This window comes from Leucopleurus acutus (genome assembly GCF_964270905.1).
Source record: "Leucopleurus acutus genome assembly, chromosome: 2".
Classification (NCBI taxonomy): Eukaryota; Metazoa; Chordata; class Mammalia; order Artiodactyla; family Delphinidae; genus Leucopleurus; species Leucopleurus acutus.
In genome coordinates, this window is record NC_139143.1 from 150,470,602 (window position 1) to 150,497,563 (window position 26,962).

General features: G+C 40.6%; 2 protein-coding genes across 7 annotated transcripts in view; one reads left to right on the plus strand and one right to left on the minus strand.

Moving 5' to 3' along the window:
• Window positions 1-13,123, plus strand: part of NRDC (nardilysin convertase) — a 90,920-nt gene extending 77,797 nt beyond the window's left edge. Inside the window, exons 23-33 of one of the 3 annotated variants that reach the window (XM_082834098.1) lie at window positions 1,882-2,009; window positions 3,586-3,748; window positions 5,605-5,636; window positions 5,884-6,022; window positions 7,985-8,032; window positions 8,320-8,372; window positions 8,791-8,874; window positions 10,685-10,775; window positions 11,040-11,156; window positions 12,149-12,238; window positions 12,394-13,123. In XM_082834098.1, coding sequence (XP_082690224.1) covers window positions 1,882-2,009; window positions 3,586-3,748; window positions 5,605-5,636; window positions 5,884-6,022; window positions 7,985-8,032; window positions 8,320-8,372; window positions 8,791-8,874; window positions 10,685-10,775; window positions 11,040-11,156; window positions 12,149-12,238; window positions 12,394-12,591 — 1,143 coding nt within the window. In that variant the 3' untranslated portion in view covers window positions 12,592-13,123. The remainder of the gene's footprint in view (window positions 1-1,881; window positions 2,010-3,585; window positions 3,749-5,604; window positions 5,637-5,883; window positions 6,023-7,984; window positions 8,033-8,319; window positions 8,373-8,790; window positions 8,875-10,684; window positions 10,776-11,039; window positions 11,157-12,148; window positions 12,239-12,393) is intronic. The other 2 variants (XM_082834097.1, XM_082834096.1) reach the window with 2 other exon arrangements.
• Window positions 13,124-13,341: 218 nt separating this feature from the next.
• Window positions 13,342-26,962, minus strand: part of OSBPL9 (oxysterol binding protein like 9) — a 169,705-nt gene continuing 156,084 nt past the window's right edge. For 3 of the 4 annotated variants that reach the window (XM_082834102.1, XM_082834101.1, XM_082834103.1), the window contains 10 exons: window positions 24,635-24,720; window positions 22,330-22,501; window positions 20,957-21,041; window positions 20,122-20,232; window positions 19,817-19,880; window positions 19,547-19,687; window positions 17,612-17,690; window positions 16,690-16,781; window positions 14,316-14,451; window positions 13,349-14,089 (listed from right to left, as the gene is read on the minus strand). In XM_082834102.1, the coding sequence (XP_082690228.1) occupies window positions 14,015-14,089; window positions 14,316-14,451; window positions 16,690-16,781; window positions 17,612-17,690; window positions 19,547-19,687; window positions 19,817-19,880; window positions 20,122-20,232; window positions 20,957-21,041; window positions 22,330-22,501; window positions 24,635-24,720 (1,041 nt within the window). In that variant the 3' untranslated portion in view covers window positions 13,349-14,014. Of the gene's footprint in view, window positions 14,090-14,315; window positions 14,452-16,689; window positions 16,782-17,611; window positions 17,691-19,546; window positions 19,688-19,816; window positions 19,881-20,121; window positions 20,233-20,956; window positions 21,042-22,329; window positions 22,502-24,634; window positions 24,721-26,962 lie in introns of all 4 variants that reach the window. The other variant, XM_082834100.1, reaches the window with a different exon arrangement.

The window sequence follows — 26,962 nt, forward strand, 5'->3', positions numbered from 1 at the left end:
TAAAATTTTATATTTATGTTTGTTGTGCCTATAGCACCAAGCATAGAGGCTTGTGCATGAGGTGCTGTACATAGAAAGAAATGTTTATTAATATGAATTATTGTGTTTTTTTGGCTGATGACAGGTATTCTAACTTTGGCCACACAAGACCAACATATATTCATTAATTAATTACATTAATCAGTGTTGTATGCATTAGTAATGGATACAACACAGCCTGTGCTTCAGGCTTGATTTCACTTCCCTTTGCTGTCAGTTTCTCTGCAGCCAACACTGGTGTTAAGGACTGGTTTGAGCATAATTTCATGCCATACAGCAAGGACAAATTTAAAGCACCTGACACATTGCCTGACATAGAGTAGAACTCAGATGTTTGTGTTGTTTCTTCCTCTTCTTGCACTCTTTTCCATTGTTTCAAGTGTGTGTGTCTTGTTTTCCTTCTAAGTTTCTGACTCTTTAGAAACAGAGTTTATATCTTGTCAGTGATTTATCTTTTGGTAAAGAATATGTTTCAGTGTCACTTTGTCAAAAACTTCATCAGTAAAGGAAGAAATAATATGGGATGCTAGCTAAAGGATTAGATCAAGTACCAGGTAAAATAATATAATGTACCCAACAACAAATTTTATATCTTGGTTTCTTGGGTAGAACATATATTAAAGTTTGGGGAACTGCACTCATACAAGAAAAAATCTGGAGGAGAGGACCTGGCAGAAATTAGACCTGTGCTAAGAGGTGATATAGCCTCCATATCTTAGATAGTTCTCTCCTTTATACCCTCATCCCTGTCAGTCTCCCCGGGGAACAAAGATTGGTCTTAGGAGGAGACACCATGGAATATTTTACTAACCTTCAAAAGCCTAAATATAATTTAGCTTAAAATCCAAACATGTTAAATTTTTGGAATTACCTGGAGAGCTTTTTAAAAATACAAACCATAGAAAACTATTTGAGGTTCTTCATTTTATGAAGCTTACCTAGCCTTAACATTAAAACTTGATATAGACTATAAATATGTATGTAAAACTGGAGATCAGTTTCACCTATGAAATACAGAGTCAAACATTCTAAAAACTTGAAAATTAAATTCAGCAATAGAACAAAAAGAATAATTCACCATGACCAAGTGCCAGGAATGCAAAGGTTGGTTGTTCAGTATTAGGAAGTTGATGAACATAAATCATTATAACAAAAGTCAGTTGAGGAACACTATGTGAATATAGTGATAAATGCCCAAAAAATCATGTGATAAATTTGAGTGGTCATTCCTAATAAGTAGGAATGGAGGGAAGTTACTTAACCAAAATAAAAACCTTAATTAAAAGACTAACAGCAAATGTTCCACTAACTGATGAAATGCTGAACATTAAAGTTGGGAACAAGCCAAGGATACCCATGATCACATCTATTACTCAACATTATTTTAGAGAAAAGTACAGAACCTATCTAAAGAAAACTAAATCTTTTTGAAGCATATAAAAAAGACTTTAAATAAGGGAGAGACTCATCATGTTTCTGGATAGAACAGGTTGATATAAAGTCATTATTTCCAAAATTACATTCTCCCAATTAAAATCACATTTAGGGGCAGTGGACATGCTGGATAAAATTATTTTTAAGTTTAGTTGGAAGGAAAAATGTTTTAAAATACCCATAAAAATTATAAAAAATAAAAAGAAAATTCATTGCTCCAAATTTGACAGTTATTGAGAATTTTAGCTCCTAAAGATTCTTTGAGTCATTAGTATTTCTCTTATGTCCTGCGCAATGCCTGTTACCATACTGGGCCCCTGGTAAAAGCCAGTGGGAAACATTTTCCCCCTAAACATTAGTGGATTGCCATGCTTCTCCACTTAAGGTGCTTCTTTCTTTTCTTCTTAGCTGCTGTTTCAGCTTATTATTGACTACTTAGCGGAGTTCAGTTCCACACCAGCTGTCTTTACAATGATAACTGAGCAGTTGAAGAAGACCTACTTTAACATCCTCATCAAGCCTGAGACTCTGGCCAAGTGGGTATACATGGATGGGATCAGCTTATATTTTGAAGGCCTGAAAGTATTTGCCTTCCTGGAAATTAAGTGTGGGGGATGAGGCTGTAGTTTCAGTGCTAATTCAGATGTGATAGAAATGTGCTGTGTTTTAGGAAAACAGCCCACAGAGTTACAGGATTTCTAAACCCAGTGTAAGTAGCTATCTGTCAGTAGGACTGCAAGCAGCCTACTATACTTAATTAGAGGCTAAAGGTAAAAACGGTGCTTCTTCCAAAGTTTGTAAGTAAATAACAGTTCAAAAAATGCTGACTTTGTTGTGGCTCAAAATTGCTTACTGGTGATTATATGGTGATTTTAGTGTGTTGGATGTTATGTTAAGTAGCTGAGTTAAATTGCCTAACACATCACTTATCTGACAAATGCAACTATCCAAGAATTCATCCAGGGTTCCAGAAGAGAGCAAAAAAACTTGACAGTCTGTGTACTAATGCTTAAATCCTCTGCTAATAGGCAACCCTCCTGGGCCTTTTCATCAGAGCCTGTTCTTTACCTTTGTGTGAATCAGAAAAAAGTACACCCTTGGGGTAACCTCTATCAGCAGGTAGAGCCTTTGTGGAAGGGGAAAAAAGTTCCCTCTGAGCAGATACAGCCCTTTGTGCACAAGGATTGCAAGCCCCTACTTGATCTGCTTGCTGGGCATCTATAAATGGAAAACGAAGAGCACAACTTTATATAGAGGCCCTGCTTTTGACATAGTTATAATGAGCCCATAAATGTCCAAAATTCGAAAGCAGGGGAGGGAGCAGTTAAGAATCAGACATGTAATAACTAATAATCTGATCACAAAAAGTTACAAAAGCTCATAACCAAATATAAATTGGAAAGGAGAGTTGTCTGGAACTATTGGTATAATGAAAAATAGCCTGTGTATCCCATAACTTCTGAATACTACTTTATTAAAATGTGGTAGAGTAATAATAACACCTGTTTATTGAAGATTTGTTATGTGTTAGACCTAAGAACTTTTTTTTTATAGACCTAAGAACTTTTAAGTGCACTTATTTATTTAATTCTCACCAAAATTCTGTAATGGTAGCCATTATTATTTCCCTTGTTTTACAAATGAAGAAATCGTGTCACAAATGTTAGGTAACTTGCCATGTTCAAACAGCTTACTGTGTGTGGGAGGGGGTTAGTCTGATTCTGGCCTGGAGCCACTTATGCTGTATTGTCATTGTAGTAATAGATATCCATGATGATCACCTCCAGTAATTAATAAATGCTAGTGAGATTTCAAATCAAAATAGTAATATTAAATTGGTGTGTGGCTCATCTGGCAGCTTATGTGAAATAATTTATTTTGCAATTGAAACAGATAAGTGAGTTGTACCAATGAGCTAATAATCTATGTAATAGTTTGTATATGCAGTTTTAAATGCTTTTTGGTGATTATGACATTGTTTCCCTATCTTAAGTTGTGATAGAAATTGCGTGTCTTTAGAACACATCATCTATAGAAACTTAATCAAATCCTTCTTTACCCTTAAGATTCATTTCTTACAATAAAGCTTTTTTTTTTCTGCTCTCTGTACAGAGACGTTCGGCTTTTAATCCTGGAATATGCCCGTTGGTCTATGATTGACAAGTATCGGGCTTTGATGGATGGCCTTTCCCTTGAGTCTCTGCTGAGCTTCGTCAGAGAGTTAAAATCCCAGCTCTTTGTTGAGGGCCTGGTACAAGGAAATGTCACAAGCACAGTGAGTGTGAGGTGCTCTGTTGCTGCTGGCCAGGTTTGAATGCCGTTCTGGGCTCTGGAATTGCATTAGTTCTTCCCTAAAGGGGAAGCTCTGTAGTCTGGCAGGCCAGCATTGTCACAGTCTGTTTAGAAGGGAACCTGGCCCCTCCGATGCTAAGCAAGACTTTCTTATGAAGGAGACTGCTGCTATTGGACAGGACTTTGAGTTAAATGGGTTTGGTAAATATATGGTATTGGTTACATTTGTTGAAGACTGTGGAAACTACAAACAGTTTAATTTAGAAATTAAAGTGGGAGCTGGGGAGTGGTGAGGGATGTGTGTGTGTGTATATATATATATATTTATATATATATTCACATATACTTAGGCAGAACTTGTATGTCAAACTTGCATGTCAAGCTACGGAGCTTGGGCTTTATCTTATAGTAAATGGAGAACCACTGAAGAATTTAAAAGAGGATTTGTCATTAAGAAAGATCCAGAGAGACCAGTTATGAAATTGTTATAAAAGTTGACATGAAGTATGATTCCACTTATATGAGATCTCTAAAGTAGTGACAGTAACAGGAGGTAGAATAGTGGTTACCAGGGGTTGTGGAGGGAAAGAAGGGGAGTCATTGTTTCTATGGGTATTGAGTTTCAGTGTTGCGAGATGAAAAGTCTGGAGTTCCATTTCACAACAATGTGAATATACTTAACACTACAGAACTTTACACTTAAAAAAGGTCAAGATAGTAAACTTATGTATTTTTACCATAATAAAAAAGTTGAGGTGAAAATGATGAAGCCTGAGGTTAGGCAAAATAAATGAAAAAGAAATGCTTAAGAAATAATGAGGCAGAGGATGATCAAAGGCAGTGACTGATTGGCTGTGGGGGTGAGGGAGAAGGGAGGGCTCTAGGATGATGCCCAGATTTCTTACTGGAACCAGTGGGTTGGTAGAGGAGTAGGAACAGTGTAGGTTTGCGGCCATATGGGGAGTTGGTTTTGATCCATATTGAATTGGATGTGTCTGTGGGACCATGTTACTAACTGAGGCCTCTTCCAGCCAGGAGTGCTTGTTCGGACAGTCCCTGAACTGTTTGGCTCTTGACCTCTTCCTCCATGGCCTCCCAGTTTCTCAGGACTGGCCCTTTAATGGAATATATAAATGGCCACTCTCGAGATTGGCTGCTATCCTCCCTACTTCTCTGTCTTTATCCCCCAACCCCCAAACCAGCCCTGGTTTCTGTCATGCCAACAGAAAGTTTAAAAACGGAGAAGAGCAGGAATAGCTGCCTGCTTCTCTGAGCACAGTGGGAGTACCGTGTAGGGGTCCTTTTGGTTCAGAGGACTTAGTACCATGAATTGCCCCAGGCAGAAACCACTTTAGAGATAAGCTTACCTCTCCACTTATCCCTCACAGGTTAGAAAACAAGTCTTAAGAGGGGGAGGGGATACATCATTCACTTAGTATTAAGTATTATTCTGTCACTCACTCTATGCCAGGCTCTGTATTAATAGATCCAGGTTTCTAAAACACAGCCTAGTGGGGTAAACTGAACAATTAAGTTTGATTCAGTGGGGAAAGTTTCACAGTGGACAGGTAAACAGGTAAACAGGTAAACGCACCAAGGGAGAACAGAAAAAGAGCCACTTCAGTTGAGAGCCTTAGTAGTCAACAAACATAATCAGTATTGAATCAGTGAATGATAAGCCCAGTGAATGAATGACCAGCATTTAGGATAATAGATATCTGCTTTCCTAATGCATTCCAGGGCTTCCCAAGCAGTTAGAATATTGGTATTAGTTGGTTCTGGGTGAAATTAATGTCAGGAGAGCCTAATATAGTTATTTTCTTCTCTTTTGCCTCCTAGGAATCTATGGATTTCCTGAAATATGTTGTTGAGTGAGTATTGGTTTGAGTTTTCTCTTTGGGAGTTATGTGTTCTTAATAGCATGAGGGCCTTGAGACCAAAACTCAGTTATTACTAAATCCACAATGGAGATGCTTCTCGTAGTAGGTTTTTTGAGGCTAGTTATATAAACAAAGCAATTCAGATGGGACTGTGGAAGGCCTGACCTTTTCACAGTTTGGGGGTGCAGGTAAGAGGATAAAGGCACGGCCTCAGTAACCCACACTGATTGTTTTGCAGCAAGTTGAACTTCATGCCTCTGGAGCAGGAGATGCCTGTGCAGTTCCAGGTGGTAGAGCTGCCCAGTGGCCACCACCTATGCAAAGTGAGAGCTCTGAACAAGGGTGATGCCAACTCTGAAGTTACTGTATACTACCAGGTCAGTGGCCCCTTTGCACACAGCTGTCCTCATGGCTAAGTATCTTGAGGACACTAAAGCCTGGGGGAAGGTCCAAAGTATCTGGGAGAAGTGAGCCTATGCTCTTCAAGGACCTTTTGCAGTTATTCTGTGGTTATATGCTTGGGGTCATTTGTACTCTTGAAGCAACTACATTTAAAAATTGTTCCTGTCAGTGAAATGGATCCTTTTTCAATCACAGTGCTTCTATTAATCACCCAACCACTAGTCCAGAGGGACAGAGACTGAAGTATGGCTGGAAATTCCTACATGTTCCCATGTCAGAACTCCAAGGAGCAGGAGGACATTTGTTAAAAGGACAGTTTTAAAAATGTGACAAAAATAAACATAGCCAGTCAACCAATACACAGTAAACAGAATGAATACCAGAGTCATAATTAAAGGTTTCAAAGCACCTGAGAGATAGGATTTATCACCTGTTTTATGGATGATGGATCTGAGGTCCTTCATTTACCTGAGGTCATACCAGCTGGGGCTCGAATTTATACCTTCTGTCCTCAAATCCTGTATTTTTTCCACATAATTCTGGAGAGATGGGATGGTGCTTAAAATAAGGAAGAGCTCTGCAACAATCTCAATTGGCTCATAGACTATTTTGGCTTGTGGTTAGTCATACTCACTTCTAGGACTATGGGGACCTGTGTCTATCTAGACTGATCTCAGACTTCCCAAACTCTGGGGCTCCTATAGCTGCTGCTATGGTCCTGGATTGTCTACATGAGGAAGTCACTTCTCTGTCTGGCCTTGTGAAGATTCCTGGCCTGAACTTTGGGCAGGGCTGCATGGCTTCACCATCACTTTGTCCTTTTCCTGTGTTTCTGGCCCTGGGCCTGAATCTTTCCCTAGAGGCCCAGCTTGTCTGTAGAGCCTGTCTTCCTCTGGCTGTAGCTACCTGGTTTTTTTTTTTTCCAGGTTCTCAGCTTATTTGAAGCTGCAATGACTACCAGGTCCCAAACTTCATATATGGTATGACCTGGCCCTGCTTAGCCCTGTCTACATTTCTGGTGCTTAACCCAGAGAGAGTAGTATTTCTCCAGTTTCAGGCAGGATTTTGTATTGTAAGACGGAGTCTGTTGAGGTGCTTTCCATGGATCACCTCTTAGCACCAGCTTCTAATACAAACTGCTTCCCTTGGGGAAACCACTTCCCTCCTCACAGAGAGCATTTTGAACAGGAAGTTGATACAAGGTTTTGAATAGTTTTGTTGCAATCCTTTCAGAGGCATACAGGAAATCTTGTTGCTGATAAACAGGGCTTGCAGGGCACAGAGGCTTCAGCTTCCTCAGGTGAAGCAGGAAGGAATAGTAATGAGTCTGTATCAGAGGAGCCTGCAAGAGTCTGACTGGGATGCACTGGCAACACTTGCTCGTTGGCCTCCTGCCCTCTTTCATCCTGTTGTTTTGCCAGTCTCCAGGATAGCCAGGATGTGGTCTCCAAGTGTGGTATCTGCCTCTTATGCATTTTTCTTATCAACTAGTTTTGGGTCCGTGTGTGTGGCTGCAGAAGCTCCTATTCATATCCTCTCCATCTGAGGAATAGGTCCAGTTACCCAGACATTTCCTGCTCTCCTCCTTAGGACCTTGAACTGCAAGTACTTGATTTTAGGTTGTGTCCTCTGGGTTCTTTGGGCAGGAGCTGGCAGGCAGGTCAGGGATTATTCGACTCACCTCCACGTCTGCCTGCAGTTCTGTGCTAGGGCTGGGAATACAAATCATCAAGCATGATTTCTGTTCTCACAGATCTCCTGTTTTGTGGGAAGGCAGGAAGTATAGCAATAAGAGGGTATGATGAACTCTTGGAAGAGAAGAGTGGGATAGTACTCTTCTGAATACCTGAATAAATGGTTGCTGAGAATAGCTGGATTATTAAAAAGCCCCGTAAGCCATTGGATTTTCAGTTGGTCAGATCAGCTTTTTCTTTCAGTCAGGTGCCAGGAGCCTGAAAGAATACACTCTTATGGAGCTGCTTGTGGTAAGTTGTATAAAGGAGAGTCACGATGTTCATGAGCCCCTGACCCACTGTGAGGACTGGCTTTCTGGCCTTTCTCCCTGAGGGCTAGGGACTTGGGAGTGGTCAGAGATCTGTGATTGGTAGGTGAGATGGTTATTTAGTGTTTCTCACCCAGTATGAATATGGACAGGGGGCCTGGGCGATTTAGGAGGGAGGCTGGACTCTGGGGTCATGTGTAACACTTTTGGGGGAAGAAATGGAAGTTTCTCTGCTGGGAGGAGTTGAGCTGATGGTATGTTGAATTACAGATGCACATGGAAGAGCCTTGTTTTGACTTCCTTCGAACCAAGCAGACCCTTGGGTAAGTCTGCTGGCAAGAAAATTGAGCTCAGATAAGACCTGGGGCTTACTTTGCAGGCTTAAGTTTATCAGATATCCTGACTGAGCAATCTCTCAGAGCTCTTTGGTCCTTTCATGCCTTAGAGTCGTACCTACTGGTCAAAACTTCTGGAATTTGCATCTTGGACTGTGATCAGGCTCTCAGTTTGGTCAAGCTTCAAGATTAGCAAGAGAAAAAGCTAGCCTGTGGTCCACAGTTCAGTAGAGGGTTGGATACTCTAACCTGAGAGTAAAATACATGTACACATTTATGGATCCTCTTCCAGGACCTTCAGGTCCAGTAGGGATGAGCAGAAACCCTTCCCACTCCTCTCTAGTGCCTCTGAGGACAGGGCCTAGGTGACTGCCTGAGCTCATAGGACTTTTCATTCTGGCTGTAGGTACCATGTCTACCCTACCTGTAGGAATACATCTGGGATTCTAGGATTCTCTGTCACCGTGGGGACTCAGGCAACCAAATACAAGTGAGTAAACGAGTGAGTAGATGGGCCCAACTATTATTTTTCTTGGCACAGAGAATAGGGACTGCATCCTTAAACCTCAGGCAGCTCTGACCATTTGATTCCCATTTAGTCACAGCTGCAGGGGTTGGCTCATAGATGGCCTGATCCTGGACTTAGCAATGGTAAGTATGAGGAGTGGGCCCATAGGGCTTGACTCAAGTCCTATGGTGACTGCAGGGCTAGCCACCGCTTCCTCTCTTCAGGCATATCTGAGGACCAGAAAGGCAGAGATGCCCGACCTGGCATTCATGCTACAAGCAAGGTATTGGGTTGGCCAAAAAGTTCCTTTGGTTTTAAAGTAAAAATAAAAGATACATTTTTCATTTTCACCAAGAACTTTATTGAACAATGTATTCACCATTTTTTTCCACTACCTTCTGCCATTTTCCAGGCAACTTCTGATTCCATCTTCCCAAAACTTTTTATCTTTTTGAGCAAAGAACTGTCCCAGGTGCCTTTTACAGTCCTCCAGGGAATGGAAATTTTGTCCATTAAGAGAATTTTGGAAAGACCAAAATAAATGGAAATCCGAAGGTGCAATGTCTGGCTAATACAGTGGATGAATCAGAACTAAACAGCCAAGGTGTTAACAGTTTTTGCCTGGTCATCAAAGAAACATGCGGTCTTGCGTTATCCTGATGGAAGATTATGTGTTTTCTGTTGACTAATTCTGGACACTTTTTGTTGAGTGCTGCTTTCGGTTTGTCTAATTGGGAGCAGTACTTGTTGAAATGAATCGTTTGGTTTTCTGGAAGGAGCTCATAATAGAGGACTCCCTTGCAATCCCACCATATACACAACGTCACCTTCTTTGGACGAAGATCGGCCTTTGGTGTGGTTGGTGGTAGTTTATTTCGCTTGCCCCACAATCTCTGTACATTATTGTACAGTATCCACTTTTCATTGCCTGTCACAATTTGTTTTAAAAACAGAACGTTTTCATTACGTTTAAGTAGAGAATTGCATGGGGAAATGTGGTCAAGAAGGTTTTTTCGCTTAACTTATGTGGAACCCAAACATCAACGCGATTAACATAACCCAGCTGGTGCAAATGATTTTCAGTGCTTGATTTGGATATTTTGAGTATGTTGGCCTTCTCCTGTGTGGTATAACGTTGATCGTTCTCAGTTAATGTCTCGATTTGATCACTCTCAACGTCAACTGGTCTACCCGACCGTGGAGCATTGTCCAGTGAGAAATCTCTAGCACAAAACTTTGCAAATCACTTTTGACACGTTCAATCAGTCACAGCGTCTTCTCCATACACTGCACAGATCTGTTTTTGCGTTTCAGTTGCGTTTTTAATATACCGAAAATGTTGCTTTTTCTTCCATATTCAATATTAAAATGGCTACACAAAAATTCACCAACTTTGATATATTTTTTTAAATGCACACTGATATGACAGCTGTCACAATACAATCTAACAGAATTGTTTTGAATGAAGTTAAAGACAACTAAGCGCTACTAGACCGATCTTATGGAAAAAAACGGAATGAACTTTTGGGCCAACCCAATACAAGGCCTTGTTGGTTCTCAGCTTTGGAATGGTCAGCCTGGCTGTCTACTGCTTCCTGTGAGGATACCAGGAAATCGGGCTAGAGGTGGGGTAGGGGTAGGGTTCTTCACCGTTCCCTTCCCTCCCACAGCTTAGGGGAGAATATCACTTCAGCCTCTTTCCTGGAAATATGCCTTAGCCCTGATTCTCTCCTTTGCCTTCTGCTTGAGACCTGGTCACTGATGACTTGTAATTGAAGGTGTTTTGTTTCAGCTCTGAAGTTGTTGATAAGAAGATAGAAGAGTTTCTTTCTAGCTTCGAGGAGAAGATCGAGAACCTCACTGAGGATGCATTCAACACCCAGGTGACTTTACTGTGTTGGCCTGGTCTTTTGTTCCTTGGCCCACCCAAGCCCTCATGACAACTAGACACCAGTCTTAACAGTGCTGTATGCTGGCTGGTTCTTGAGTTCTGTAGCACCCCCCTTAATCTGACCATGTCTTCCCAGCTTCATCCCTCCCCATCATGCTGGCAGGTCCATCACAAAGCAGACTGGACAGGGCCAAGTGTGTTCTGAGGGAACTGGTGTGAGGCCACACCTGAGGGTGTCTCTTTCTGATGGTAACAGGTCACAGCTCTGATCAAGCTGAAGGAGTGCGAGGACACCCACCTTGGGGAGGAGGTGGACAGGAACTGGAATGAAGTGGTGACCCAGCAGTATCTCTTTGATCGCCTTGCCCATGAGGTAGTAACACCGTTTTCAGAGTAAGACACCCCAGAAAGGGACTCCTGATTTAACAGGAGACACAATTCTAAGCAAATTGGTATTGTGTGGAAGAGAAACCTGGGGCAAGTTATTTACTTGCCCATTCCTTGATGTGATTGATCAAATCTTGTTTCCAGACTGGCTTCTCTAGAGCCTTAGGTAGCCAAGTGAGCAGGGTGCTTGCTAATCCTTCTGCTCCCCCAATTTCACTCAGATCCATTTTTAAAAAATTGAAGTATAGTTGATTTACAATGTGTTAATTTCTGCTGTACAGCATTCACTTCTGCATATATATATATATATATATATACACACATTTTTTTTCACTTTTTTATTATATGCTTAGGTTCCCTATAAGGTTTGGGAGAAAAACGGCTTCTGCTACTTAAAGAAAATTGAGAACTTCTGGTTCTCAATTTTATGGAGTTCCTTCCCCAGATTTAAGGATTCTGTGTATAGGTCTTTGTGACAAATTCTAGCCCAAAGTAATAAATCCCATGGAAAAGAGCTCTGGGCACTGCAATCCATAGCTCTGATACTATAACCCTATGTGGTGAATTACCAAAGGATACTGAAGCAGAGGGGTTATTTAACAAGAGGCTTCAGTCAGCCCAGCTCTTCAGGTTCTGCGGTTTTCCTATTAGAAGCCAGAGCGTACCATTACCATGTACCTGAGAGGTGACACTAAGGTGTGATGGGTTTGGCTCAGCGTACAGTACTCAGCTGTAATTACACCATCTGCTACCTGTCAGGGTCAGTCACTGCTAAGAAACATAAAGGTGTGTCAGAGGCTCATTTTTATCCTTCTCCAGAAGGTTGGGAGCCAGCTGAAACGTGGAAGAATAAAATGATGTGCAAAAAGCAGGATCAAGGAGGTCTGCCTAGGGTGTTATGTTTAATATCCTTACAGAAAATACACTGTTAGTCTTTTAAAGCTTTCTTTCTTTCCTGTCCTCCCTTCCCCCTTTAAGATTGAAGCACTGAAATCATTCTCAAAATCAGACCTAGTCAACTGGTTCAAGGCCCATAGAGGACCAGGAAGTAAAATGCTCAGCGTTCATGTGAGTATGGTTACCTAAGCCGTAGCTCTGTCCTTTCCAGGGTTGTCATTTAGCACATTTACCATTCCCTGAGTTTAGATTGGTATCAGAGATCCTAACAGGTCCCCAAATTTTGTCAGCATTCTCTCTCACCTCAGGTCTTTGGCCTCTTTCAGGTTGTTGGATTTGGGAAGTACGAGCCGGAAGAGGATGGTACCCCTTCCGGTGAGGATTCAAACTCTTCTTGTGAAGTGATGCAGCTAACCTACCTGCCAACCTCTCCTCTGCTGGCAGATTGTACCATCCCCGTTATTGATATCAGGGCTTTCACATCAAGACTTAACCTTCTCCCCTACCATAAAATAGTCAAATAAACTGCAATCTCATTGGCCTGAAGCACTGTGTATTTAAAAGTGTTTGAATTTTATGACGTTAGTTACACTACTACTGCCTTAGGGCTTCCACTGAATTTTTGCACTGGCATCATAGAATTTGTCGTTCCCCCCACCCCGCCCCTCCTGTTGTGACTAACAAACCAAGAGTTACTATAGCAGCTGCAGAGAGAAATTAGCAGGTGGGCCAATGTAACCAAAAAGCTTGCAGGAGCCATCTGAGACGCCCTGGCCTGTCCTGGTCCTCTCAGCTTGAGAATCCAGTTCTGTATGACAGGCTTCAGAGGCCCTATGTAATTGATGTCTTCTTAGTACCTAAATGCGAGGTGCTAATACTAATAATACCTGTGTTGTTGTTTTTAATGTATTTAAAAATAAAGGTAATTCTGTATTGCCCTTCAGAATGAGCCATTTGCTGCTGTGGCATTCCTTTTATTAATTATATTTTGTTTCGGTGTGGGGTGGGGATCTAAAAATAAACATTCTTCCCAAATTCTCTAAGGCAATAAAATATTTTTGGATAAAATTTCGGTAGCCCTATGTGTACTACTTGAGAGTTCAATTAAAACATGCGCAATAGCATTGTGGGGGCTAAAGACAGAACACAGAGCCTAAGGAAAGAAAAGGATGGACCCCTTCATTACTTCAAGAGTCCCTGTAAAAAGCTAGCTCCTGTATTCAAGGCTGCCAAATAACTGGGTTCAAGTTTAATCATAAAAATAATAAAAGAAACACACTAAAAAAAAAAAGGTTGGAAAAATTACTTTATGAAGGCTTAAGAAGCACTGAGTATAATTAAACTGTAGTCCAGAGTTGGATACAATTTAATAATAGTTCAATTCCAAAATAAAAGTTATTGTAGGTAAGACCATGAAATTTCCTAACATGTGGTTTTAATACATTGTGCTAAATTTTCTAAAACAACTCAGAGGAACCAATATTTACAGTACATGGCGTATTTATGAAAAACCTGGCATCACCTATATATATATGTATATATGTGTGTGTGTGTGTGTGTGTGTGTGTGTGTGTGTGTGTGTATATATATGTATAGAACCCAAGATTATATGAGCTAGGAAACAGATGTTGTATATCTCAACAGCAATACTAGAGTGCAGAGTTTGAGACTGGGATTTATAACGTGGGATTTGGAAAAGGAGCAGACATCTTGTTTTCAAAACCTGAAGTTTTTTCTCAAGACCGAAGTCAACACTGTAACTGCCACAGAACAGGAAAAAGGGAAGCTTTTCTTGCTTTAATTGTTCATCTGCATCAGAAAGTCCAGTATCCCTGAGATAGGAACCACTGCAATAAGAAGGGAGTGAATAGGTTCTCCCAAAGGAAGACTGTTACTTCATTGTGCCTCCTGCCTGGGTCACCAGGAGCAAACCTTGCATTTCCCAACCTAATGCTTTGCAGCACCGAGACGTTTCAGTAATGGTTCATCATAAACCCAGCATTCTCCATCTTCATGAAATAACTAGAAGAAAAGGGGAGAATTCAGTTACACACTTGCTCTGTACTTCTATAATATCATACCTTTAATTATTTTATGTGCTCCCCCTCCCCCCAACACTGAAATGAGTGTTCATCTCGTTCATCACCATGTTTACTCGGTACTTCAGTATTCACTGAAATGAACAAATGAGTTACAGCTCAGGGAACAGCAGTAGGGAGACTGAGGCAGGCTTCCAAAGCAAGCTTACCCTTGTCTCCCACTGAATTTCCTTTTCCTTCCTTTCTCGGGCTTCTGCTCTTTGTCTTTCTTCAAGTCTATGCTTGGCTTCAGTTGCTGCATCAATGTCTCTGATTTTTAAGTTGAAAGTGACATCCTTCCAAAGGCTAAAGAAAAGAAGTGAAGGTACTAATAAGTACTTGATGGACAGAGGAGTTAGCAGTCTTGAGAATGAAAGGCTAGATCCATCTAGAATATAATATAACTACAGTACAAGTCAAATGGCTTTAAATGCTGTAGTTCACAGACTATAAATCTTCGGCTGACACCAGGGCACTGGAGTAAAGAACAGAGAAGTGGTCTCAGAAGATTCCACTGCTAGTTGTCAAAGGAGGAAATACAGGATGGGCAGAAAGCTGGATATATGGTTAGGACAACAGAGGAGAAAAAACAGCTGAGACTGGGATTCCACTTCTGGCTGTACCTCTAACTAGTGATGCAACCTTGGGGCTGTCAGTTCACCTCTCTAGGGCTTCAGTGTCCCTTAGTATAAACCAAAAGGGGTATATAGTAAGATCAGATCAGAGGACCTGAGAAATTCTACTTCATGAAGACTCCCCTGGAATTAATAATGAAATCTGGGAGAAGCAGTTTGAATACAGAGAATAAGGGTCAAGAGATGCACTGCAGAGGCTTAAGGCAGGGTAAAAGATTTGGCTTCCTCTCAAGGCCTGGAAAATGATAACTAGACAAGTCTGGTCCAAACAACACTTTAAAGTGAAGACTCCTGGGACTTCCCTGGTGGTGCAGTGGTTAAGAATCGGCCTGCCAATGCAGGGTACACGGGTTTGAGCCCTGGTCCGGGAAGATCCCACATGCTGCGGAGCAACTAAGCCCGTGCGCCACAACTACTGAAACCTGCGCACCTAGAGCCCGTACTCTGCAACAAGAGAAGCCACCGCGATGAGAAGCCCGCACACCACAACAAAGACCCAACGCAGCCAAAAATAAATTAAAGAAAGAAATAAATTAAAATAAAATAAAGTGAAGACTCTTAGGAGCTAGAAAAGTAGACACCCTAAGATTCCCCTTGTGTGAGTAGCAGAGCATAAATGTCTACAGATCTCCACTTATAACTATGAGCAGGCAGTCCAGGCAAGCAGACTGTTAACAAGTTAAAGACACAGGCAGGGTTATAGTTTGTAAGGTCTTCTTCACTTAAGAAATCCCCTAATATGCTAAACAAAGAACTTTAGTGCATGATTCCTCATACCACTAAAAGATCCTGATTTTATTGTACAAATGAAAGGGGGAAAAATTATGACATTTGAGACTACTAGAAAATTGAATACCAATTAGATATTTGATGATATTAAGGAATAACTGATTTTTTTAAAAAGTACAATGATGATATTGTGGCTGGTGTTTTTTGTGTGTTTTTTTGAAAAAGTCACTTTACAGATACATACTAAAATACTCAGAAATGGAATTTTTTTTTTTTAAGTTTCTTGCAAACAAAAAAGACCCTAGGGAGTGTGGGTAGAGACACAAGAGGAAGGGGATATGGGGATATATGTATATGTATAGCTGATTGACTTTGTTATACAGCAGCAACTAACACAACAATGTAAAGCAATTATACTCCAATAAAGGTGTTAAAAAAATAGTTCTCATGAACCTAGGGGCAGGGCAGGAATAAAGACGCAGACATAGAGAATCGACCTGAGGGCACAGGGAGGGGGAAGGGTAAGCTGGGACGAAGTGAGAGAGTGGCATGGACATATATACACTACCAAATGTAAAATAGATAGCTAGTGGGAAGCAGCTACATGGCACAGGGAGAGCAGCTCGGTGCTTTGTGACCACCTAGAGGGGTGGGATAGGGAGGGTGGGAGGGAGACACAAAAGGGAGGGGACATGGGGATATAGGTGTATGTATAGCTGATTCACTTTGTTATATAGCAACAACTAACACAACAATGTAAAGCAACTATACTCCAATAACGATGTTTAAAAAAAAAAAGAGACCCTAAAGATGTTTTGATATATATATGATCTCAGTTGGGACCTCACTACCATCTCTTACAAGCCATAAAGATGGTGATAAGTCAACATACACTCTATACTTATTATATGCCAAGCATCATACATAGGCTCCATGTTTTTCTCATTTAGTTCTCACAACAATGCTGAGGTAGTTCCCATTTCAGGAAAGAAGGCAGAGAGGGTAGCTTATAGTCTTGGTTACAGTGCAAGTGGTAGAGGTCCATATGAACCCAGGCATTCAAACTCAGTCTGTGCTCTGTTACACCCCGCTATACAGTCTCTACAACCCAGCCCTGCACCTATGCTTGGCCAATAGCAAGAGCACTGCTGCAATAGCTCTAGTTATGTCACCTCCTTACCAGCGGGATTCGTACTCATTCTGATCTTCCAACTTCCTCACTTTCTTCTTGATTATAGGCAACTTCTTGGTATCTATAAAAACTACATTTTCCTAGAAAACAGAAGAGGTAGATAGATGTTTTATTGTTCACACTGTTCTAGAAGGAAAAGTCAACTCTTCCCATTAACAGATTTAATCATGAAATCCCACATGTTAGTGATGTAGACAATGAGTTCCATATGCAATCTTCAGCCTAAATTATAATCGTTTGTTTTAAGTCTTGGTAGAGGTTCAATTCAACAGACAGTTTCAATGTGGCTATGTGCTACATGCTTGGGATGTAATCTCTTGGAGAGCTAGACAACTAATCCTAACGTTAAGTACTCTGAAGTGCTTTTTAAATTTCAAATTCTGAGTCCAAAATCCAATTCATTGGCTCCTCCTGTTAATGCCATACCACCTCCCTCCTACCTTAATTAGGTAGTTTGCAAGTTCCTTGAGGGCAAGGACTATCCTTGAGGGCAAGGACTATCTTACTCATTTCTGTATCCCTGGTGCCAGGCAGTTAATACATTTCTTAGACAAAATCAAACTGTGTATATACAAACACACGAGTTAATAGTTTAGCACCTCATTTTATTTATAAACACACATACCATATATTCTAACGATATAGCTAACATTTACTGGGTGCTTACTATGGTGTCAAGCATTTTTTTTTTTTAATATATTATTCTTGAGTATTTTAAGGGGAGAGAGGAAAGTAAAAATCATTCTACTACCTGTACTGCTAGGTAAGAGGTGGGAGAAGGAAAAGGCTTGCCCTGAAGAGCTGGCATTAGAGCTCATCCTGGTTAAATTTCCAGATGAAGGAAGCCAGAGTAAGGGATGGGCTACGATTCAATGAAGCCTGAAACAAATGGCAAAACACAGGTTCTTACCCCTGTTGAGTATTTTGCATACATTACACCATTCCATTCCCCTTCAATTGAGCAGAAAGACTTCTTGTCATTTGGAGAACTAGATTAAAAAACAAAAACAAAAAACCACAAACATTTGTGTTAGTCTCAAACTGAAATTTCTCTACCAAAGAATCTCATTAGTGTGACCTACCTACACAGCAGAAAACAGAGGAGCAACTGTGAAGTCTTTGGTGAAGGCAGCTTAATAAAACTGGATTTCTCAGCGCCAACTATGAGAATGAGGGCCCTAAAGAAGATGCTAATAGACTCAAGATCCCAGAAACTGTGGGTATGAGATGCGCTAGGTGCTGGGACCATGGCAAACTAGGGACAGTCCCTGCCCTCGAGCTGTTCACAGTCTAGTGGGGAGACACTGCCATTGAGATTCTGGGTGGCAAGTGCTGTGGTGAGTTCAGGTGAGCACTGGAGACCAAGGGCAACACTGCTAGGATGAGGGTCAGAGAAGGCTTCACTTAAGGATACAATGCTGGAGACCAGGCTTTCATCTTCAGGCTGAAAGGGACCTCTGGGTCAAACGATTTTACCTCTTTTCCTAAGCAAGGATCCCTTCCTCAGAAGCCCCAACAGGTTTTACTTGGACATGACAGTGATGTGTATGGCAGGTATGGAACTTAGAAGATAAGCATTACAACAAAGGACAGATTAGGAAGGGCAAGGCATGGACATAGAAGGAGGCTAGGAGGTCAGAAAGAGAAAAATACACAGGGTAGAGGGATGAAGTTGCTATCAGTAGGCTGAAACTTGCTTCCTCTATGACTTGGTGCTTTGTGTGAAGGAGGACAAAGGGAAAGAAAAATGGTAGGATTCCAAGTTTAGAAGGTTATTGTGCAGTGGTTCTCAAAGTATGGTCTGGGGACCCCTGGGGCTTCCCAAGACCCTCTTAGGTCAAAACTATTTTCATAATATTTAGACATTACCCTAATTTGAAAAGCCCACCAAGCATTCTTTCAGAAGGCAGTCTTTCTATTATAAGTCGCTGTGACTGGCCAAAAAATCTGCTAGCAGTTCCTGTTGCTGCTGGTTGGTTGCCTCTAAGGAATTCTGAGAAGCAGGCCCACGCAGGTCTTTGTTCTGGACATCCTATTTCCCCCACCTGCCTATTTTAGGCGAGCAGCCGCATTATCGTGGTGACTGGTGCTATTCCCTAACCTCTGCCCGTATTTTCTGACTGCAATAATATTTTGGATTTTACGGTGATCCTTAGTAAACATCTTGTGCTCGTGGTCCCGTCCTACCCTGCTCAAGATTTTTTTGGAGGCTGATTCTGTCATCCAAATTAAATTATCTCCCTAAAAAACTGGTTAACCAATCCTATGTCTTCCATCTGCAACACTGTTCCCAATAAGGCCTTTGAGATCAGAGAAAGTCCTGCAGATTTTCCTCTTCTAGGCAGGCTCTAAACCACCCAACTGACTGTTTACCCAGACAGCACAGCTGTCTTCATCTGATCCTAGAGAGTCAAACAGAACCAAGCAAAGATGTGATGGCTACTCTTTTTCCCCAGCAAAGGCACAGAAAAAAGGACTATGAGGGCTTTGAGACACTTCGGTGGGAGTCACAGCATCTCCTGTATGGGCTAGCTCATGGTCCAATCCAGCAATAACGAGTCAGGCACCCATAATCTGGGTTAGCTAGGAGATCCAGGAAGACTCTTTCAGTTCCCCATTTGCAAGTCAGGTTCCTAGGAAGGAAATCCCACCAATGACCTCAGGCTGTTCTGACCCCAGATTTTAGGTCTCCTCCTGAGATGGGATTTTAGGAAGAGACATGACACACAAGATGTGAAGTAAGTTTACAAAGACAGAACCATTAAAATGGAAGTTATAGTTCAAGACAAAAGGAAAAGTATTTCAGAGAAGCAGAAGCACCGAAGCAGAAAAACAAAATACCTACAAAATCTCAGCAGTAACTCTGTGCTTCTTGCCCCCATAGAAAGGTTTGGTGTGGAAGACGATATTGGCACTATAGCCAGTCTTGGAACAATTAATATTGCATTCTCCGCCTAGTTCCACCCAGGGCACTGTGAGGATAGACCTACAAAATCAAAAGTTTCAGGTAAGGCTGACAGTTCAGAGGAAAGAAAGGAGGGGCACAGCTTAAGGAACAAAGGAACAGCAGGGTCTGCTGCTTGCTAATCAGAGGAATGCACACAGCTCTACTTGCCTTCCATAACCATTGGGGAATGTGAGAATGTAATGTTCATCATGGTCTAGACACGAGACACAGCCTGTGGAGACAAGAGATGGAATTTCAGCTAAGTAGTTGACGGAATCTCCATTCAGTTTAGGGAAAATCAATCTTGCATCCCACCCCTGCTCTCACCCCCAATACACATGCTTCCCTGCAAACAATGACATCCAAACTGGCTTTCTGGGGCCATTTACTCTTACTAGATAGGTGTCCAGCACATATTAGAATGACATAAAATTCTATTAACACTGTAGTCCACCAAAAGCCCCCAGACTTACCCTGTCCTATGTTGTGCACCCCAATTGACATCCCAAGGAATTTTGATTTGGTCCAGATATGAGCATTGAATTGTATCTTCTTGTTAAAGCACTCAGCATAAAAGGCTGAAACTGAATAGAAATTGTTTTCAATTAGTGCACTACATAGCCATAGTCCCCTCTCCAACTCCATTAACCCAGAGAAAAAACTGGCTGCATGGGGAAAATCCTTTACCCCTCAAAGAACAGCCTTGAATGTAGTCAGAAATTACCCACCTGCCTTTTATACCCTGTTTCCCCCAATGCAAGCAACCGTTCAGGACCATGTGGGCAGGAATTTCCCTGAACCATGAGGCTATGACCAATCCCAGAGGCTTAAAAACAAAGAGTCTGTCTGTTCTTCTGGTCAGCAAGCATGTTCCTGGCCCAGCCCCAACCTGGGCCCATCCAGTATTACCAGTCTTAATGCTGCATCCAGCAAATAACACGGGAGGACACACCTTCTTTCCACTATGCCAGGAATATACTGTGCAGAAACTACGTCTTTTTTATATAAACTGTCTTCAGAGTTGCTGGGATCACTAGAGCACAGCTCATGCTGTAAAGATGACTTCAGAAGCACTAAAAGGTGGCTTCTCAAATCCCTTCTTTTTATATATCATTAACCAGTGAAGCCTAATAGAGTCTTTGGAACTTATACCAGGAACAGATATGAGGAACCAATCCTCACAGGATTGGGAAGATACAGGTGGCCATAAAACTGACCGTACAGTGACCTCAGTTATGGAGCTCTTTATGACCCTCTTTAGACAGAACAGTTTGAAAGTGGCTACTGCCGAGGAGCTCTGTAACTTACTGGGTGGATGATGGGAAACCTGCTCAGCCACGAATGTTACGCTATTCTTGGAAACCCAGGGAACTGGTCCTTCTGAAACTAGCTCCTGCAAGTAAACATAACATCATTTTCTTTTGATGTGGAAACAAATGACAGTGCAGAGAATCTGATAACTGGAGTCTCTGCCTCCCAAGGCGGTTAACTGCTCCCTCCTCTACACACCCAAAACATTTCATATATACTTTTCTTGTAGCACTTATTCTACTGGAATTACTGCTTTGTGTCAGTCTCCCTAAGTCTCTCTCACTAAGACATTATTGAAGGCAAGGTGCCTAACTCAGGGCCAGGCCTGGCACAGAACAATGTCTGCAATATGAACAAGAACAGACACATTGCTTCAGGAAAGGACTACATGTAATGTGTCATTCAGAAAGGGAAAAATACAGAGAGTTATTTTTAAGGAGAGATTATTATATGAAAGCCAGTGTGGGCCAGGGGCTTATTTTTTTCACCCCTAGAGGCCTTTTAGCATTTATTTGGGTCTTCCATGTTGGTTGTTTTCCTCAAATCAACCCCCAAACGTTGGAGCCCTGTGGCTCAGGTCTCAGTTAACTATTCTTCTCTAGATGTCTTCCTAGATGATTCCACCTAATCCCAGGGATTTAAGTGCCTTCTAAATACACTAAAATCACTGAAAGCCCCGTCTCCATCCTAGACCTCTCTCTCCCTTGAACTCCAGACTCTTAAATTCTAACTCCCTACTTGACAGTTCCACTTACATGTCTTTATATTTTATACTTTATATTTCATTTTGGAGTTCTGGATTTTTCCCTCCCCAAATCCAATCTCTTCCTCTTTAGTAAATGGCACCAACCAACTGCTGAAGCCCACAAGCAAGGATTCATCTCTGACTGTCCCTTTTCCCACACCTTGCCCAATCCATCTAACAGCTCTGCCTCCAAAATATAGCTTGAGTCAACCATGTCTCTCCTGGAATAATGCCAAAGCCTCCTCCTTGCCAAATGCCAAAGCAAGTGGTCTCCTTGCTTCTATTTGCCCCTTTCCAATTCATTTTTCACAAAATAATTATAATGACCTTTTCAAAGCAAAAATGAGTTCCTGATAAGCCATAAAATTATCATTATGGTCCAGGAGGACTTTGCGTGATCTGATTTCTAAATTTCTATCCTCATCTCACGCCACTCTTTCTCCTTGCTCACTGTGTTCAAAATATACTGATCCAACAACACTGTTCTTCTACGGGTGGTAAACATCAGTGCCTTTACCATTATTATCTGCCTCCAAATAAAATGAAATCTTGAATCAGTACACTAAAAGCTAAGTACTAAGTATCTAAATACTAAGGTAATTTAAAATGTCAGTGGAGAACTCACCACATTCTCTTCAGTATCATTTGGTAATGTCCAGTGACACTGAAAGATCTCGCCCAGAACGGGGTTGTACGGCTTTTTGGCAACCGATCCTTTCCTTCCTGCGTGAAAGGCTGAGAGGTACCATTTTACAACCTGAACCATTCGGTCTCTGGCATCCTTCTGGTCACTAATACTGCAAGGGAGAAAGACAAAATTTAACACCCTGTTTTCTGACAGCACCCTCAGCATGGTCCACCCTAAGCCAGACTAAGAGGACCCAGTACCAGGAGCTACCTCGGTCTCTTTTTAAAACTGAAGTATAATATACATAATTAAACACACCAGTCTTAACCGTTTGGTTTGATGAATTTGAAAAAATGCTTATATCCATTTAATTAATCACCATGCAATCAAGCTATAGAACATCTCCATTACCCCCAAGTTTCCCCATCCTCCTTTCCAAGCAATCCCCAACCCTTACCCTGAGGCAAACACTGTTCCTGGTTTCTAAGACCATTAGCTTTGCTTGTTCCAGAACTTCATACTTATAAGTGCATTGTTTAACTGCCAAATAGTCGCAGATTTTCTGGATATATTTCTGTTATTGATTTCTGATTTAATTCTTTCATGATCAGTGAACATATTCCATATGGTTCCAATTATTTTCAATTTATTAAGTCTTCCTAGTATACGGTCTATCTTGATGAATGTTCCATTTACACTTAAAAAGACGGTTATACAAATTGTTTGGTAATGTTTTAGTAAAGTCAATTGGACCTTCTATAGCCTCACTGATTTTCAGAGGGGTGGGGGGAGGTGCATGCTGCTCAATCAATTCCCGAGGGAGGAATTTCCAGCCTTGATTGTGTACTTGTCTATTTCTCCCTTCAGTCAATTTTTGCTGCATATAGTTTGAAGCTGTTTTACGTATTTAGGATTATTATTTATTCTTGATAAATTGACTCATCATATCATATGAAATATCCCTACTTGTCTCTGCTAATATTTCTTGTCTTAAAAAATATCCTTTGATACTAATACAGTGACATCAGCTTTGTTATGCTTAGTGTTTTGCATGGTACATCTCTGTCCATCCTTTTAACGAATCAGTGTCTTCATATTTAAAGTCTCTCTCTTGCAAACAGCGTAGAGATGAATCTTGCTTTTTTATCCACTCTTATAATCACTGTTCTCTTAAATGGAGCGTGTACGCTATTCACATTTAGAGTAATGAACTTGAAAAAACATGATATAGTTGGGTTTAACTCTATCATCTTGGTATTTTTCTATTTGGCTTCTCTATTCTTTGTTCCATTATATTTCCTTTCCTCCTTTTTGGGGAGTTAGAGAATTCCATTTAATCTTATCTATTGGCTTTTTAGCTGTACTTCTGTGTTTTCTATGTGATTCCTCCAGGGACCTCCCAGCTTAAATTCTCATACATTAAAAACTATCCTTAAACCTCAAATATATATCTAATGAATAACTGATACTTTCCATTTATTTATGTTACCAATAAATACTTACATTTTATTTGTTCAATTATGTATGAATTTAAACAGTGCCATCGCTATTTGAATTTCTGCCCTTTGGGAATTGGTTAAATGGGTCTCTTAAAATCTTCATTAAGAAGGTATGTATCAATGTCATACAATGTGCCCACCCACTGTGAAGCTTCAGTAAACCACAGTCCAAGGCCAAGGAATGCAATCAGAGAAGACGGATTAGAACACCCCATTACAAAGAAAGTATTGCTGCTACCACTGAAAAGCAATGTGAACTCACTCACCTCCTCATAAATCAATCCCACCTTTAGATTAGCTCTGTCCTTTATACATGTATCTAACATTGCAAGCTTTGTATTTGAAATTTATGAATCAGGCTATACTCTGGACACTGGTCTGTAAACTCTGCAAAGGCAGACACTGTGACTCTTTCCCTTTCCAGCTCATAACAAAGTGCCTGGCAAACAATAGGTGCTTTAGAAAGGTTTGCTAAACTCGGATAACTGAAATTCATTGGATATAGTGTAAATAATTTAACAGTGATTACCAATTCCTGGATCAAATAAGATCCTAGCCTTGGCTCCGTAAATCCTAGCTACCTTAACAGGCACTCAAGATTTTCTGAAGTGTTTAACTTGGTTGCCTAACAATATCACCGCCAAATAATCTAAGCAAACGGGCATCTAATACAAACGAAATATTCAATTCCACTTTTCCCCAGAAATGTCTGAAAGGCAAAGGGATCCATCTATCCTGCCAAGGCAGAAAGCTAATGGGTAAAGTCTTAAAAAAATTGGAAACTACTATATTGAGTCAAATACCTCACAAACAGGTCCGGATGTGCAAAAAAGTCTGCATACATTTCTAAAAGAGATCTTCTTTCAAGAATAAATGTTGGAAGAACTACCTGAAAAACATACATATTTGACCCTTGAGGATCAAATTCCACTACAGATAAACAGATTGCTGAACTGCTTAAAAAAAAAAAAGTATATGAAAACAAAAAACTCATTCCAATCATAGTAACACCCACCAAGTACTGCCCAGGCATGCTTCTGATACCTACTTCTCAAACTGTTCTGATTCAGAATGCCCATTAACCTGCCCAACAGATGAAAAACAGAGATTTTGAATGTTCAAATGTCACTTCCTCTTTGCAACCTCCCTTTAGCTCCCTGAATCAGTGTAACAATAACAACAACTACTCAGTAGCAACCCTTTGATACCTATATGAACCTTCTGGAGTATCACATACACATTATCTTATTAAACTGTACAACAATCCCATTAAGAAGAAATTATCATCCTTATTTTACAGCGGAGAAAAATGAAGCTCAAAAGGGTGAAAAATTTTCTCACCACTCTGTTATTCAGTGGAATTCAAAATCGGGTCTGTCTGGTTATGGGGGCGGTGCAGGGCCTGCTCACTTCCCCTCTATCATCGTAGGCGCACTAGGGAACTTATCTGCTTATGGGTCTGTGTCTGCAAATGAACAATGAGCTCCTAGAATGCAAGGGCCATACTTATTTCTACTTGCATCTTCAGTTACTATCCTCAAAGTAAGAAAAATTTAAGTAACTGAAGGAATAAACAAAATGAAGAAGAGAATAAAGATGGGATTCAACAAACTCCTTCATCATGGGTCTGAGCCCATGAAGAAAAATGCTGAGGGGCTGGGAATGTGGCAGAGGAGAAAGTAAAGAAGAAATTGGAAAGTAAGGAAAAAGGATAAGATAGATTAGGATTAACCAATTAAAAAAGGAATGAAGGAATAGTTTTTGAAATGTGTATCAGATTAGACATTATTCATTATGGAAGTAGTGCATCATAGTAAGTAAAAATTCCTTTAAATGTAGTAATTACTGTATATGTGCTATATTCAAGATCGTGTGGTAAATGCTATGGAGGGAGCAAAGGTTAAGTATGAGAGAATAATACCAGCATTTAAATTTTAGGTAGAATGTGATAAATATCATACAAGAGATGCTCAAGGTACCATGGAAATTGAGGAGAGGCAAAGATCATGTTCTGTTTGGGGAACCAGAATAAGGGCAAAGTTTGGAAACAACTTATTGAGGTGGGGTGCTAAAGAAAAGCCTTAGAGAGTAGGCTATAAGAGACAGAGGGAAAAACAGAAGAACAAGACATGGAGATTGGGGGGGCGGGGGCAGAAAATGAGTGTGACAGGGACTGACCAGTGGACCAATATTGCTGCGTATATAAAGAGGAATGATAGAACACAAGCTTGAAAAGAAAAACTGTGGTTCTAACATTTAGAATGTTTATTATCAGGCTCCAGAGTTTAAATGTTCCACAGAACATGTATGTTCATAATATACATATGCTTAGATTGGCAAGTAAGTTTGGTACAATTTCCTACCACTCTTGGAGAACACAGAGATTCTAAATCACTAAGTAAGACTGCCGAAGAATAAGACAGGACTAAGCGTCTTAATGTATAAACAGCTCTTGCAAATCAACAAGAAAAAGATTACTATTGCCAGTAGAATAATGAACAAAAGAACTGAACAGGCAATTGAAATGGCTAAAAACCATAAATTTGATTTGATGTGTAATCAAAAAAAATTTTTTTTTCCCTCCCTACTTAAAAGTTTTCTTAAGAACTCTCATTCAACACATCTTCTTCAGTGTTTTTAGCACTATACTGATGCATGCCATTATGTCAAGCTGCTGGAACACTGATAAAAGTGAGCTGGGTTAGGTTGTCTTAAAGCTGGATTCAAGTACTTATTTTGTCACTTCTTAGGTGTGAGGAAGCCCTGGAAAATTAATTCAACCTCTGCAAGTTTCTGTAAAAGGAAGATAATTATATGCCTTGCTTAAATCTTAGGATTGTTTTGAAGACCAAATGAGGTAAGCGGGATGTGACTTTATAGTATTTCCAAACACTACAATGTATTTGGAAAATAACTCTTTATAGAAAATATTTGAAGAAAGTATTTTTATAAATAGGAAAATGAGATATAAATTTAAGGCATTATTGTAATAATACTTTGGAATGCACAAGGGAATCAAGATTTCAGAATCTGCTGGCAATCATAGCCATTTATGCCAATAAAGATTTCTAAAATAGCTAATTTGGCAAAAATTAAACTTTTAGTGGCTCCAAACCCAAACCTGGACTATC